At 42.0% G+C, this 16,698-nt stretch overlaps 1 protein-coding gene across 2 annotated transcripts in view; it reads left to right on the forward strand.

Annotated features, from left to right (window-relative positions):
* The window catches only part of DNAH6 (dynein axonemal heavy chain 6), a 2,458,578-nt gene that overhangs the window by 2,415,782 nt on the left and 26,098 nt on the right, over window positions 1–16,698 (forward strand). For both annotated transcript variants that reach the window (XM_085636629.1, XM_085636630.1), the window contains one exon: window positions 10,936–11,087. In XM_085636629.1, the coding sequence (XP_085492755.1) occupies window positions 10,936–11,087 (152 nt within the window). The remainder of the gene's footprint in view (window positions 1–10,935; window positions 11,088–16,698) is intronic.

Below are 16,698 nucleotides of genomic sequence, written 5' to 3' on the forward strand. Positions count from 1 at the left end.
GTCGAGGACCCTTGTATGCTGGGCCTACAAACAGTACATGGGCTATAGACTCTTCCATAGTTGGGCACATGGGACATTTAGTATCTAGAGCGTCGTGCCACTTCGACGTAAAAGATTTTATTGGAAGGGTGCCCACTCTAAATAGATGATATAATTTCCTGTCGCAGGGTCTCGTAATAAATTCCCAATAGGCTTCTAGTCTCGATTCATGCTTATGTTCTATGAAGGTGCCTGTTAGGGAACTGCTGCTCACCAGTGACATGAACTTATTATTGATCATGTCCCTGTAGAGTGCTTTATAATTATTTTTGTTTGGGAACAAGTTCCCTTCTGGTTCTTCCCACAGGTGTCTGAGCCCCATATCACGTAATGTGCCCTTGATCTTTTGTAGCCATTTGATGTTTGAAGACAAGTCAGCTTCTCTAATGTGCTTTACTGCATTAGCATAAGGTGCTAGCTCTGGTGTTGTCCACAGCCGTCTCCAATTGGCCAAAGGTCTAAAACCTGCAGCTTCCTCAAATGAGATATATCCCAGATCTAATTGTAGGGGTTTAAGAGGAGTCGATTGAGGGAGACCTGTTAATGATCTAAGGAACTTATTTTGAGCAGAGACTAAGGGAGATACATTTTCAAATCCCCACAGCTCTGCACCATAAATTATCGATGCCCTGACTTTCCCTTGATAGATTGTTAGTGCTGGTCCTAACGGTTTAGTTTGGGAAAGTCGGTGTTCTTTAAGTAGGGCACCTGCTAATTGATTATGCCTAAGAACTAACAGATCTATCTGGGGTTTCCAGTTCATCCTCTTACCCATAGTTACTCCCAGATAAGTAAAGGTATCTGTTTGTTCCAAAGACGCATTATTCATTACAACTCTGCCTTTTACTATTTTATGTTCATGCAGCACCATGAACTTGGTCTTATCAACGTTGACTACTAGTTCATGATCGTTGCAAAAAACAGTAAATCTGTTGAGTGCATGTTGCAGAACAGATTGGGTTTTAGGCAAAATTAAAGTATTGTCTGCAAACATTAAAAGTGGCACCCTCAAACCGGCAAGAGTTGGGGCGTCAGTTGGGTAAGCGGTGTAGTATGAAATGACCTTATTTATAAACAGGGAGAATAGGGTAGGAGCCAGGACACACCCCTGTCGTACACCCTTATTAACTGGGAAGCGATCCGTTACTTCGCCCTGTTGTCCCCCACCTTACCTGAGCATAATTGGACTCATGCATTTTAATGATAAAAAGTAGGAGCTCAGGGGGCATCCCTGCCTCCTTTAGAGTGTCCCATAGTTTGTGCCGGGGCACCAGATCGAATGCTGATTTAAGATCTATAAATGCAGCATATAGTGTCCCCCCCCGGCTAAAATCACAGTGCTCCAATAAATCATCATGAATCTAAATACTTGGTCAATGGTGCTGACATGGGGATGGAAGCCTGCTTGGAAGGTAGATAGAATTTCCTGGTCAATTATACATGTGTTTACTCTACCTAACACTAATCTGGCCACAATCTTTTGTAAGGCATCAATTAGGCTTATTGGCCTGTAATTACTTGGGCTGGCACGGTCCTCTTTTTTATATATTGGAATAATGTCTGCCCCACGCCAGGATTCTGGTATGGGGGCACCTCTGGCCAAGGCATTAGAAATAATAGGTATGTATTTCAGCCAGTTCTTCCTGTCTTGCTTGAATATGTCAGCCGGGATACAATCCGGACCAGGGGCCCTACCTGCAGGGACACCATCCAGGACTCTTTCTATCTCCCCTATATCAAAGATTAAAACAGCATCTGGAATTATCTCAGGATAGTGTATGGGGGTGCCTTTTGCGGAGGCAAATTGGGCCTGATAGTGCAAGGTGGCACATTATTAACTGGTACGGGCCCTATTTCCCCGCTACCCCATTTAACTATTTGCCAAAACTTTCGCCAGTTCTTCCCGTTACTTGCGTAAATCAGGTCCTTCCATCTATTTTCATCAAAATTCTTTTTTCGCCTACGTTGGGCTTCTTTATATTCTATTCTTGCATTTTTGACCTCCTGTGAAACTCCCAGCCTAATTGCTTGAGAGATGTGCCTAAATGCAATCCTGCATGCCTCATCGTACCATTTAACTGATTTTTGAATTGGATGCTCTTATATTTATGGTAAAAAAAACTTTCAGTTTTGCAAACAGGTCCTCATGTACCTTCATATGGGCAGAAAAGGAAGCATCTTGTGTATCTAAAGAGGAAAGAACTGTTAGTGTATCTTCAAGGGTTAGCTTTATCAGATCTAAAATACTTTCGTCTTCTGAAACCACTGCCCATTTTAACTGCCAACAATCTTGGGACATAATTACATCAGCTGTCACTATTTTGGTACTAGCCCTTGGTGATTCCTGGCCCTTCTTTACCAGGGTTAACAATAACGGATCGTGGCCACTCTGTTCTACATAGGACCTTCATATCAATAGGTCTTGGCCATAATTCTAAACTAATAAGAAAGTAATCAATTCTGCTACTTCTTAGCCCATTATTATAAGTATGAGTACCTTCAGTGTCTGAGGACGGCCTCCCGTTTACTGCCCTAAGGCCCCTCCTCAAGGATAAGCTTTTTAATTGCAGCGCCGCCTCTGTCCATTTGGCAATTGGAGGCAACGTCAGTGATGGTATCCCCCAATTCGAGTCCTCATCAGTACCAAGACTATAGTTGATGAGGGTCTAAGAGGGGGGGCCCAGCCTGGCCTCCTCCGGTCACTGACGGGCTCAGACGAGCCCGCCCTTGGCCCGGGCTTTGCCCGACGCGCGTGCCCTGCGAAGCGGGTGCCGCGAGTTGTGATAAGAGCTTTCCTATGCCCAGGTGCAGCATGTCAGGGTTGCAGGCAGGCTTCCTGGGACTTGCAGTCCTCCTCGCAGGCTCACAGCGTCCTCTCCACCTCGCAATGCGGCTCCCTCAACGTCGATGCACCAAAGATGCTGTTCATCAGGCCAAGGCTAGTCCTTATATCCGATCTCTGCTCCATCGCAGTCGGCCTGAGCTTTTGGATTTGGCCTGAGCGCGACCAGATAGCCCCGGATGGCGCTATTTGATTGTAAGCACTTCAAAACAGCTTATTCTTTATACATTCATATCTTGACTTCTACTAATTGGATTTTTCTTGTTTTGGCCTTGTTTTACTCACAAAAATATTGGTTATTTTTCTAAACTGATGTGGATTCCTTTTGTGGTCTCTTCACTGTATTTCTGTGTGTTGTGTGCACAAATACTTTACACATTGCCTCTTAGGTAATTAAGCCTGAATGCTCTCTGCCAAGCTATCAGAGAGTGAGCACAGGTTAATCTAGAGTGTGTTACTAACCTAATCTGACTAGGATTGTGGTCCCTACTTGGACAGGGTGCAACTAGAGGCCCAATTTCTAACAAATGTTTTCTGGGATACGTCTCATTAAATCTGTTATTAGAGATCCAAAATCAAAGTTTAACTGTTGGCATACTAATCATGTACATTCTTAGGGCCAAATATATCAAACAGTGGCATCACCCTCACGCCATGCAAAGGGGCACAAGAGCAACGAAACCCTTAAATTAGATTTCTTAAGCTACGCAAGGCCACCTTGTGTGTCCCTGAGTTGCTTGATAAATCTAGGGTATGCAACGCAGCGCAAATCTCTGTGATGTTACCCTGCCCCAGGGAGGCGTTTCATGGGTGGATCACGGATGTTCCCTCACATCCAGCCATGGATTTTAGCGTATTCGCAGATTTACCATTACTGGTAGACCTGGGAATGGATCAAAATGCTACACATTCCCAGGGAGGTGTACCGAAGAGAAATATGTTTATTTCTTTTCTTTTTGTTCTCTATCTCTGTTTGCTGATTTCTGCAGCACACATAGTAAGAGGAACATGCCTGAGGGAATTGTTTTTATACAGGAAAGTGTCCCTTATTTCACAAAAACAATTATGCTTACAACGCAGGCAGCTTTGCACTATGTTGCAGGGTGCCTGCGTTGGCGCTAAGCAGCATATTGTGTGCCAGCGAAGGGAAAAGACAGGAATGCACCTTATAATGATAAATACACCACATTCCTGTCCTTTTCCTATCACACAGCACAGCATACGCTATGTGATATTTTGATGACTATGCCTCTCAGTTTTTTTGCAATAAGACGCCCTCCCTTGGAATTATTGGAAATCTGAGACCTTGCAAGGAATCCAAGGCCTTGAATACCAATGGTCTGGTGGAGATAAGAAGAACATTACCTTTGTAACTTCCTTTCCGCAGAATTTTTTTATCTAATCCAAAACTTTTAAGTCCACTGGGTAAATTTCATCAAGCAGCAGGATTTGTTCAAACAATGACAGGAATGTGAATTGACTTACTCGCCTCTTCTGAATCAATTTTCTTCTTTTCAGCACTGAACTGCTGTTTATGCCAAGATTTAAGATGTTTGTGAATTTATGATGTGCCAAGGCTGTATATTGCTAGGTTACTCCTACTCAGCTTCTTTCGGCACACAGTGCAAGTCACATACTTAGAGGTCAGTTTTTTTTTTCCAGGCAGAATGGTGAAAAAAAAAATCAAAAATGGTTTCTGGGGTGGCTTGGAAACCTCTTATCCTTTCTGTGGATTCTCTTTTTCTATTCATCTTCTTCAGAAGCCATTGCTAAGAAACAAAAGGTGGTGCTTTCCTGAAAAGAAAGAGAGCAGCAAAAAAAACATACTGTCCCTTTTGCTGCAGAGCTATCCTATGACAAAGAGTGCAGTTATGCGTGCAAGAAAGCAAATAACTATTTGAATGTGAAATAACACATTCTCAGGAACCAATCAAGCCTCTATACGGGTCCATAAGGATAGTTCACACTCTGCTGTTCTTCAAGAAAGGCATTAATGGGTCTGGCATGCCTTGGATTTGTGGTACTTGTTATAGATACCACAAATCCCAAAATGGCTTAAACATGGAAAATTGAAATGTAATACTGCCTCTATGACTTTTAAACTGACTGTACTTAGATAACCCCTACTTTCAAAAAACATATTGCAAGAAGTTGTAATGCCAAATACAACTGCTTAAAAAGTTACTGGGTTCACTGAATTTGTTTTTGGATTTAAGGTACAGAAATTGCACTTCTGTGACAACACAAGAGTCACTAATCCCCAAAAAATAAATGTGAAGCTCTGTAGCATTATGACTATTGGTGGAGCTGCATGGGTTTGTGAAACCTAATTCTTTACAACTAAACTGACATTACAAAAAAACTCCAACCTTGTGCAAATAAACTGTCCCAACAAGAAAGCCAGGAAACAGCATGCTCCGGTTTGCAAACTCCATCAGTCTAGTTTTCAAATGAGGATATCATTGAAAAACCAACCACATCAATCGGAATCACTCATAGTTTGTAGTGTGGAAATTCTTTACTAAACCACAAGAAGAGAAGGACGTGAATACTTGCAAAATCACCTGCACTATGTGCAGCCAGGTTTTTCATCAGGTCATAGTGGTTTTTATTCATTTGAAAGCACAAGTATTGCCAAGTATCTTGGAATCATTGGATCTTCCCTCAGCCCGACGCTGTTCAACGTCTACATGGCTCCACTGGCACGCATCGCCCAACAACGCGACTTCAACATAATCTCCTACGCCGACGACACTCAGCTGATCCTCTCCCTCACCAAGGACCCCCTCACCGCCAAATCCAACCTCCACCTGGGAATGAAGGCCGTCGCAGACTGGATGGAGGACAGCTGCCTCAAACTGAACACAGAGAAGACGGAAATCCTCATCCTCGGGTCCAACCCCTCCGCCTGGGACGACTCCTGGTGGCCCACATCACTGGGGTCCCCCCCGGCACCCACCAACTACGCACGCAACCTGGGAGTCATCCTCGACTCGAAACTCTCCATGGCCAAACAAGTCAACGCAGTCTCCTCCACCTGCTTCAACACCCTCCGCATGCTTCGCAAGATCTACAGATGGATCCCGACAAACACGAGGAAGACTGTCACCCAGGCCCTAGTCAGCAGCAGACTCGACTACGGAAACGCCCTCTACTCCGGAGCCTCGGCCAAGCTCATCAACAGACTACAGAGAATCCAGAACGCCTCTGCACGCCTGATCCTCGACGTCCCGCGCCGCGACCACATCACCCCCCACCTGTGGAACCTGCACTGGCTCCCAGTCAACAAAAGAATCTCCTTCAAGCTCCTGATCCACGCACACAAAGCTCTCCACAAAACCGACCCAGCCTATCTCAACAGTCGGCTCTCCTTCTACGTACCCAACAGGAAACTCCGCTCCGCTGACCACGCCCTGGCCACGGTACCACACATCCGGAGAGCCACATCCGGAGGCAGATCCTTCTCCCATCGAGCCGCAAGAACCTGGAACACCCACCCCCTCTACCTGCGACAAACCGAAGACTTGCTGACCTTCAGGAGACAACTCAAGACCTGGCTCTTCGACCAATAACAGCAGCATTCCCCCCCCCCCCGCCCCCCCCCCCCAGCGCCTTGAAACCCTCACGGGTATGTAGTGCGCTTTACAAATTATTGATTGATTGATTGATTGATACAAATGAGTTTTCCCAGTGCTGAAGTAGAGCCTGGAGACAAGAAGAGGGAGAGCAAGAAAGAGTGCCTGCAGAAGTCCTGCTAGCACAGGAAGAAGAGGCTGATTTAGGCCTGGGTGAAATTTAAATAACACAAGTGCTGATCAGATGGTTTCAGGATTTTCACTTTATTCTTCTTAAGTGAAATTCCCCAGATTACACCTTTATGTCATGTTGCGTAATTACGTACCATTTGCTGAAAAAATTTACCACAAACGTGCAATTTGCAGTAAATGTTTTCCATGAGCACTGAGAACAAACAGAATAGCTGCTTGAGGTGCTTTTGTTTAAATGTGTCTTTGCTCTAAACATTGACGCAAGGACTCATTTTGCCACAAAATGAGAGATTTGATTTTCTGTAATTTCACGTAATTACATAAAAGCAAATTACACAAATTTGGCACATTCCTAAAATGATCGAAGGCCCAAAATGTTTGCGGCCTATTGCAAAAAGTGTAAAAAAGTTATATATTTGGTTGCAGAGAGTATTGTCCTCACTTTTGGACAGTGACCTCAAAAACTATCACAAGTTATTTGACAGCCTCACTTAGTAATTTCATTATATTAAAAAAAAAGTTACTCAAAGTTCTAAACATCTGGTGACAAATTAACGAAGCAAGAAAAAGTTGCAATTAAAGATACTAAAAATTAAAAAGGTCCAGTTATATATTGTAAAGAAAACCATTTAAAGAGTTTTTTTTGAGGAAGTTAAAACAAAAAACATAAAACTGAAGAAATACTGACACTGATGTGCACTCTGGGTTGCCGGCTCGCAGTTGGTCGGTGTGGCCAACCCTCCCTGTGCACGACTAGAGGCTGTGCACTGCAGGGATTGGCTCCACGCTGCAGTATAGACTCAGGGCCTTGCCTCCCCCTCCCTCCACTTTTCATGACCATAGGTCATGAATACTGGGGGGGTGGGTGTCCCCTCCTGTGCTCAGATAAAGGCCACACGCTGCAGGGATTGGAATTTAAGTGTATGATGAAAAAAACCTCTGGAAAATTCACTGAAAAAGCACAATTAGAAACTGAATTATAGTTCAGACGTGTCAGACCACTGAAATTTGCAAGTTCCTGTTTGTGGCACAAAACCATTACTTGCCTTATCCCTTGCACTATATATGGCATCACACATGATGTCATTGATGACATCACAAATGACATCTTCACTAATGTCACAACTCAAAATGGTTCTGTGAATAATCAGTGTCAATCAGTGATATTATCAATCATATTATGTAAAATGTCATAAGTGATGTAATCAATGGTATCATTTAAATGTCATGAATGATTTCATGTGCGAGGTCATAAGCAGTGCATGACAAGGGTGTGTATACCGAAATATAGCTGGTGAATGTTTGTAATTTTTAGGTTTTGTTTTGTAACTAACTGCAATTTAATTGTGTGTTTTTATGTGGTACATATCTATATATATTTTTCGCTAAAGGCTGAGTATAATGAAAGATTTTTTTAATACTTAGTAATACTTACCTGTGATGTAAAGATTCCTAATGTAAGTGTATCAAAACTTACTTACAATAAAAAATCTCCTCTTGTGAGGTCTGTGATGTAGTTGCTCTTGATGTACTACCAGTGATGTAAAAGTAGAATATCATAAAAACAACTATTTCATGACCAGCAGTCAGGTTTCCGACCTGCAAGAGGATTGAATTCTGCTCTGTTGGCAAAGGAGAAGGGTACCTCATCACACTTGGGGAAGGTCTGCAAGCAGCTTTCATTCTTTTTCAACTGGGCACCCTATGACGTTGATGATCATGACATGCTGCTGTCTAGAAAGAGAGGTTGGAGAAATATGTTAACTTTCTAATGAGACATTTAATTTACTGTAGCCTTACTCAGTACAAATGTGTCCTTCATAATCCTCCTCTCATGAATCTCTGTGGATCCATGTGTATACATTCCCAAGGTTCCCTCATTTCCTTACTTCTTTGTAATTACTTCATGGAACTTGTCTCGGTTATGTGATCGGTACAAGATTCACTTGCAGATGTACTTAGACTCTACACAAACTGACATCCATCAGGACAATCCATAGAGTCACCGTAACACCACCAATGACGATACAACACTGGATAAGAGTAAGCTTCCTTTGCCTAAACTAAGCTAAAAGGGAACTCCTATGCTTAAAAGAACAAGATGCTGCCTCTCTACCTTTTCGTGCAACTTCGAGTATAAGGAACGCATCCCAACCACTCAGAAAGCAATCATCCTGGGCAGTATCTTCTGCTCAGACCTAATTTACCTTTCAAGTCAATCCTATAGTTAAGGGGATCAACTTCAAAGACAAAGTCAAAACAACTTTATTTCGGTGGAGGCCATAAAAGAACATGTTTAAAATACATAAAAATATTACAAAAGAATCTTAATTAAAAGAATAAAAACAGGCCAACGACAAATGCACATAAATAGTTTAAACATTAGAATATATGCAGGTAAAAAAACAGGCTCCAGGTTAGCATCTTTCTCTGTCTTAACCTCCAAGTGCACATTAAATATCTCAAATAAGCGAAGACAATACACTGTCCAGAATCACTTCCAAGTATTCTGTATACAATCTTGTGTTCTCTCACCCCGAAAGAGTGGCAGTATCCACTTCCTCCTATAATCGTAGTAGATTTGGCAAAATAAAACAAGATGTTCAGCCATTTCTGCTCCTCCAGGACAAAATGGATATGTTTTAACAGTAATAGGGTTTCCACTCTTCCATGTTGCAGTAAAAGCACTTGTCAGTAGCGTCTCTGTGCGAAATTTAATGAAGTCCTAGCGTGGAATGGCTCAATCTCATCATAAAATGGCTCAAAATGATGCTTGGCTTTAAACTCTACAAAGTAGGCAGTAGGAGAGCCCTCCTTAATGGACCTTAGAGTATTTAATTCAGCATGCTAATAAAAGGCATTTTTTTCAAGACCTACTTCGAAATTGGTGTCGACCAAAGATTTCTCAGCCCAATCTTTCACAGGCGATCCCTGACTACCTTTAGCCTTACTGAGAGTTTCGGGACTGTCCATATTCTCCGCCAATACAATAGAGGTTTCAAGGCTACCATATCATTAATACGCCTTCGCCCATAGTCTAGCTGCAATCGGTGCAGTAGAGGGCTTGTTGCAAGAATATTTAGGCTTCTCATATGCCGATTTTCTTCTTGCACAAAAGACTCAACATCTGCAGTTCCCCATAGTTCAGCTCCATATAAGGAGGCCCCCAACTGCATCTTTACTTACTTTTCAAAATCTCCTGCAAACCGCTCACCAGATTGAACTCACAAAATGTCTCATATTTGGGTCAGAAACACTAGTGCAATCTGATATAAACAAGCCTATAAAAGAATCTGACACACAGAACCCAGAGACTCCCAAATTAGCCAAAATGTGTTTAAGTGTACATACATTTGAACAAGTAAATTGGCTCTGAAAGTGCTCGATTTTATCCGATTCTGTACAAGGCTTAAACTCAAGTTACTGTGCACCATTCATGTGACCTACTAGAATTAAGACTCAAAAAAGTGCCCCTATATGATAATCCTGTTGGGAACTTGTAGTCAGCATTCTCATACCTGATTCCGCAACACCTCATCAAATGCCAGAAACATAGATGGCGACCTTTGGATGTGATGGGTCAAAAACTATGGAATCCCATGGTTCTCCAGGTTAAAGCTGACCCTAATTGTGGTACCAGAATATCAAAGTCAAAATATCCCTTGACATAAATACTGCAACCTTAATATTAATTCCAAAAATAATCCCTCACTGATGTTAATAATAAAAAATCTACATCCAATGAGATGATATTTTTGTAAACGATACTTGAGACACAATATTATTTAATATTGTATACACTAATCTCACAAATAACCAAGTAACTACCTCTGATTCAGAAAATGCAGACAACTTCTCAAAGCCAAACTTTTAGGAAAGCTTTTGCCTAAAACGTGTCACATGATCCATGATGGAAGAATGTTGGAAGTGAGGCCAAACCGCTATTGTACTGTTTGTATATTTGTCCACATTTTGTATGATTCAGGGCTTCAAAGCTATTGTAAGATGACAAGTGGTGCAATATAAAAGGTAGCTTATGGATGGTCATGTCATCACCTGGGAGAAACTCCCCATTTCTGCTTTGTTATTTTCAAGCCTTCCATTTAAGGGTGGAAAAATGAGGTGACTGAGTTTTTAAACCAAATCCATTTAAATTGTATTTGAATGAATTGGTAGAATGAATAAGTAAACAATCCGAATGTATGGTGAACATTTGTCATTAGTATCTACTCATATACATTGTATGTTATAAACTTAATATATCTACTGTATATTAATATTTTTCAGGCACTCTTCAGAATCATGCTCGGAAATATAATTTGCCAATCGATGAACTTAGCTTCCATTATAATGTAGTGCCTGTATACAGAGATCAGGCAACAGTGGTGGAAGCTTTGAAGACGGTTATGTTTGGACAAGAATTGCCAATGGATATTGAGGTACTTCATAAATACCTACGTTAGTTTTGACTCAGAATATTAACGCAGACATATTGGAATCAACAAACAGTCATTTTTCTTTTAAATATTGATACAGTAAATATTGTGCCAAATTATTGTAAATGTTATAATATGTGACCAGCTTAAAAACCCAAGTAATACATTTGGGTAACATTCCAAACACACACCTTAAATCCAGTTCATTTCATAGTGATCCCATTGATTAAAGCATTCATAGGATTTGTTAAAATTGTAAGCTGGCGACATATGCCATTCAGGCAAAACAATATCAATTACATACTCATGACTGATATCTCAGGCTTCAGCTTGCAAATTTACATCAAGTTGGAATAATTACACTCCCTCTAAAATTAGGCTTGTTAAAAAAGAACATTGCATCTCTCAAATGTCCAGCTACCCAGGACCTAGCTAATACAATCATTACTGTTGTGATAAAATCAGCCTTTGAAACCTTGAGCATGTACTGCATTGAGGATTCAATTCCAAATTAATTACTTGTCCTAGTAAAAGTAATTTTCCTTCTTTAAAAACATCTTAAAAAACCACGCTGACCACAGACATATTCCCACCCTTTCCTTTCTGGCAACAGCTATCAAAACTATATTACCAACTAGTTCATTAACATTAACAGTTTTTTAGGGAAATGTCAGGTGGCTTGGCTGCTTATCACCCATAGCCCATCTGGGACTGCATTACAGAAAATGTCCGGGTGGTACAGCGGGCATGTGTGCCTGATTTTTGTGCCCCAGGATGTTTTGGTATTACAGAAGGGGTCACAGATACTTGTGCGCCCCCTTCTGTAATACTTATAGCGCTGGTGCACATGTAGTGCCAGCGCTATCATGATGCCCTATGCAAAAGAGGGAGTCACTCTGTCTCTTCACCTGCTCGTATTATGGAAGTTAGTGCAGAGGCAAACATGCCTTTCAGTGCGCCTTCTAAAGGTAGCTCTCTGGGGTTTAGAAAGGAGGTCCCATGGACCCCCCAGGCATCAGGGCCGTTTCTAGGTGTTTTGCCGCCCTAGGAGAGAATTGAAAAATGCCGCCCGCTCCCTTTTACCACCATCACTCTCTCTCCCTGTCATCCAGGATAGAAGAATTAATGCATTAGATATAAAATAACTTGTATTCAACATTAAACAATAAAACACATTAAACATTAAATAACTAAATAAGCACTGTTCATGATACTTTATTTCGTTTTTAAATTTCTCTCTTCTAACTTCAATAGTCTTTTCTAAGGCCATTGCACTCTATGCCACAACACTGCACTCTACGTCAGTGCCACTCTAGTTTACTCTGCACCGCCCTACTCTACGCCACTGCACTCTGACACTCCACTATAATCTACGACACGCCACTCACTATATTCTGCTCCACTCTACGCCACTCTAGTCTACCGCATTTCACTCAACTCAACTTTATGCCACGCCACACCACTTGACTCTTCTCTATGACACGCCATTATACACCACTGTACTCCACGTCAATCCACTCTACTCAACTCCACGCCACGCCACACCACTATATGCCCCTCTTCTCCATTCCACGCTGCTGCACAACATGGCTAAAAGACACTGGCAAAGCCAATAGCTCTCGCGTAGGTAAAACCTATTGGCTTTGAAAATGCTTTTTTAGTTGAGAGAGCAAATATAAAAGGATTCCCCGCCTCCCAATTATTTATGCTAGAAGTCATTTACATAATGCATATTGTTCCATTAGTGTGGCCTCAAGCACAAAGTAACGCTTGCCAAAATACAAATCGTTTGCTATGCATAAAAAGCGACAAAATAAGAGAACCTTGATAGTTCGAGTAGGCTTCTACCAACCCACCAACTAAGGATAGTCCAGTGGGTTCAACGCCTGCTGCTAGGGTGCTCGCATAGTAGAATGTACTAGCAATGGATCATTTAGGTCCTATTCAGACTATAAGCCGTTCTGGACAGCTAACTTATGTAACACGTAACTGTGGTAATCAAAATAAAAACCAACGAGCCAGTGCGCTTCAAAGCTGCAGGTCCTTGGCAGTAGGCGCTTTATAATGACATCATCATTGCTATGCTTCACTGCAGGTGATGCACCTGTGGGCGCACACGTACTACTGATGGTTCAATTTTCAAAGTACTTCAAACAGAGGCGCTGATTTTCTTTTTTTTTTTTCTTTTGTCCTCATAAGCCTCTATAGAGGAGAGAAAAAACAATGACGTTCTTCCATTTGCATATCTGGATGGGCACCTAGATGCCTCTGCTCTCTTATGCTGTTTGGCAGTACGGGTAGGTGCGCGTAGGGGGGGAGGTCGAGATTTCTGATGGCCCTTGGTCTCAAACTCCCTCCACCCTCCTGTGTATTTGTCTGCTATCTCCCTCTCACTATCCAACTGGCAGAACAAAACCACACGTACCAAGACCCGGATGCCTGATGAGGCTAATAAGGCATAATCATCGGACCACTGAAAGTCTAACTATTATCATTTAGAGTATAGCACCATTTAATAAAGGGAAGCCAAAAATTAACATCTCTAGAACTCATCCTATCTATGGAGGCTGTATATTTAATCGAGACCAACAAATTGTCCAAACTTGGAGAGAGTGGGGACACCCATAACTTACATATCTCCCTACGTACCAGCAATGCAATGTAAAAGATAAGCCTTGCCTGACCCTTAGTAGATTTTACTTCAGGCTCCAACTGACTAAAGATAACAAGCAAAACGCTTACCTTGACCTGCAGCTTAAGCATTTGAGACAGCGCCCTACTCACTTCACTCGAGTAAGTTTGCAATTTTATACATTCTAAAAACATGTGGACGCCATCAGCCTTCGTGTTCCCACATTTCGGACAGGGGACTTCACCTCTTCTCCCAAACTTGGACAACTTCAAAGGTGACCAATAGGCTCTATGGATGGAAAAGAGATGGTTTCTCCTCAGATGTGCAGGCTTAACCGATTTAAAAAGCACAGCCATAGATACATGCCAGTATTTTTCCAACGATTATTCCGGCAAGTATTTTCCCCACAATTCCACAGGAAGCGTAAAATCTCCATCCTCGATTTCCACCAGAAACCAATAAATGGTCGCTAATTCCTTCTTCTGACTCGGTTGCTGCTTCTGCTTTAACTCCAGATTGTTTTGTTCCCCTATCTTTGTTAATGGATCAGCAAACTAACTTTGCATTTGCGCATATTTAAACCTGGATAGGCGAAAGTTCGTAAGTTGACTACAACTCTCCCGGGAGATAAGCTCACCATCACATATTACCTGGTCCCATTGTATGAGTCCCCCCTCTAATAGAGGTTTGGCAAGACTGTCTTTTGTCCACTCAGGGGAGCCGGGACTATCCCAGATGGGGGCTAAAAAACTATGGTAGGGAATTTTTAGGGTTCTCCTCACTTTGTACCATGTCTCTGCAAGCCCCCTCAAAATCGTCAGCCTGACCTTTTTAAAAAAAATTGGGTCAGCATATTTGAAGATAAACCCCTCCTTACCTCCCGGCTCCAGATTCACAATTGTGGTCCACAAGCCTCCTATCATAGAGGGATTTGGAGAGTTAAAGAGATACTTCCCATTTTTAAAAGAAAAGCCCAAGAATAAAAAAGTAGATCTGGCAAGGCTATTCCTCCTTTCTCAACCCTTCTCCGCAGCTTCTTCCAAGCTATCCTTGATCCTTTACTCGACCATATAAACGAGCCCAGGTCTCCTTGTAGCTTTTTAATCCAATCTGTATTGAACGGCAGAGAGATAGCGTCAAACAGAAATGTCAGCTTTGGGAGAATTACCATTTTGACTAAGTTACTTCTTCCAAAAATTGATAGTTGAAGATGAGACCAAGATTTCTGAAGTTTCATAATCTCCTTTCGGATTTTATCAAAATTGAGTTTCGCTATTTTGCTGATATCGTGAGATATCATAACACCCAGATACCTGATCTCATCCTTTCCGGATTCCCCCTCGATGTTCCAAGACATAACTTCGGACTTATCTCCGTTGACCTCATAACTTGAGACCCCTCCTCCAAAGTCCGACGTTAGAGCCATCAAACGAGGCCAAGTTGTCCGAGTGTTTGTAGTAAAGATCACTATGTCGTCAGCGTAGAGCCCCAGTTTTTTTTCCCAGCCAGAGAAACTGAACGGTAGAATTCCAGGGTCCTCTTTGATCTTTCTTGCCAGTGGCTCTATATAAAAGTTAAAGAGCAAGGGCGCGAGAGGGCAACCCTGCCTAGTTCCTCTGGATATTATAACTTGTTGGGACAAAGAGCCATCAACTAGAATCCTGGCTTCAGGAGTTTGTTAAAGACCAGTATGAGCATTACAGAAATTTGTGCCCAGGTTCAGGGAGGTAGCGACTTCTTTCAGATAGACCCAATTCACACGGTCAAAAGCCTTGGTAGCATCCAAGACTACCAAGGCAAAAGGAAGATGATAGGTGGACGCTAGATCTATTGTGGCTATCAATGAAAAGGTCAGGTCTTTCAAAGACCTTTCCCAGGTAAAACCTTTTTGGTCGTCGTTAATTAAATCAGCCATCAACCCATTTAATCTATCCGCCAAGATCTTAGTGTAAATCTTATAGTCGCTATTTAGCAGGCATTTTCCAGGCTTCAATATCAGTGAAATTGTGGCTTCCTTCCAGGAGGCTGGCAGGACCATATGCTTCACGAATAGCTCATTAAAAAGCTTGACTAAAATAGGAGCTAAAGTATCCGTCAAGACTTTGTAGACCTCTTGAGGATTGCCATCCGGCCCTGGGGCCTTCCCCTTTTTTAACTGAGCCATTATATTACCCAGTTCCAGGACGTCTATTTCGCCATTTAGAAGATCTGCTTTTTCTTTTGTCAATGGGTTTCCCATGCCCTGTCCTACCCACCTACTAAGAATGTCTTTAGATGGCATAACATCTTCATGATAGACTCTACTGAAATTACTTTGAAAAACTTGCTTAATTCCTCTGCTGTCACCTACTAAGCTGCCCATTTGATCGTATATAATTTCCTCAACTCTATTTCTTAGTTGTTCTTTCTTTATCTTCCATGCCAGAATCTTGTCCTCCTGTACTGCCACTTCTTTGTAATAGCTCCTTCATTTCTCTGCTGCTAGTGCTCCAAGTCTACCCCTAAGAAACGCCTTATAGGCATCCCATGCGACCCCAGGAGCTACTGATCCCCAATTATGTTTGAAGAAATCTTTTGTTTCTTTTTTGAGGGTTTGTACCACTTCCTCTTCCAACAAAATTGTAAGGTCAAGGGTCCATCTTTACTGAGCACCAGCCTTACTAATCTCCAGTGTGAGCATTATCGCTGAGTGGTCTGACAAGTGGACTTCCATATGTTCAACCTGCTGTACTTTCTCCTTTAATTTATAGTCTACCAAAAAATAGTCGATCATGGACTGGTGCCTATACTTCTTATTAAAGAATGTAAAGCTTTTTGATCCCCTGCTTTTCGTCTCCATATGTCCAGCAGACCCTCTTGTTCCATCATTTGTTTAATTAACCTAAGCATGTTAGGATTAGTCTGAGCTCTACTGTGTGTGGACCTATCCAGTGCGTTATTCAACACAACATTAAAATCACCAGCCAGAATATTTGGATCCGA

Source organism: Triturus cristatus, chromosome 2_1, assembly GCF_964204655.1.
Source record: "Triturus cristatus chromosome 2_1, aTriCri1.1, whole genome shotgun sequence".
Taxonomy (NCBI): domain Eukaryota; kingdom Metazoa; phylum Chordata; class Amphibia; order Caudata; family Salamandridae; genus Triturus; species Triturus cristatus.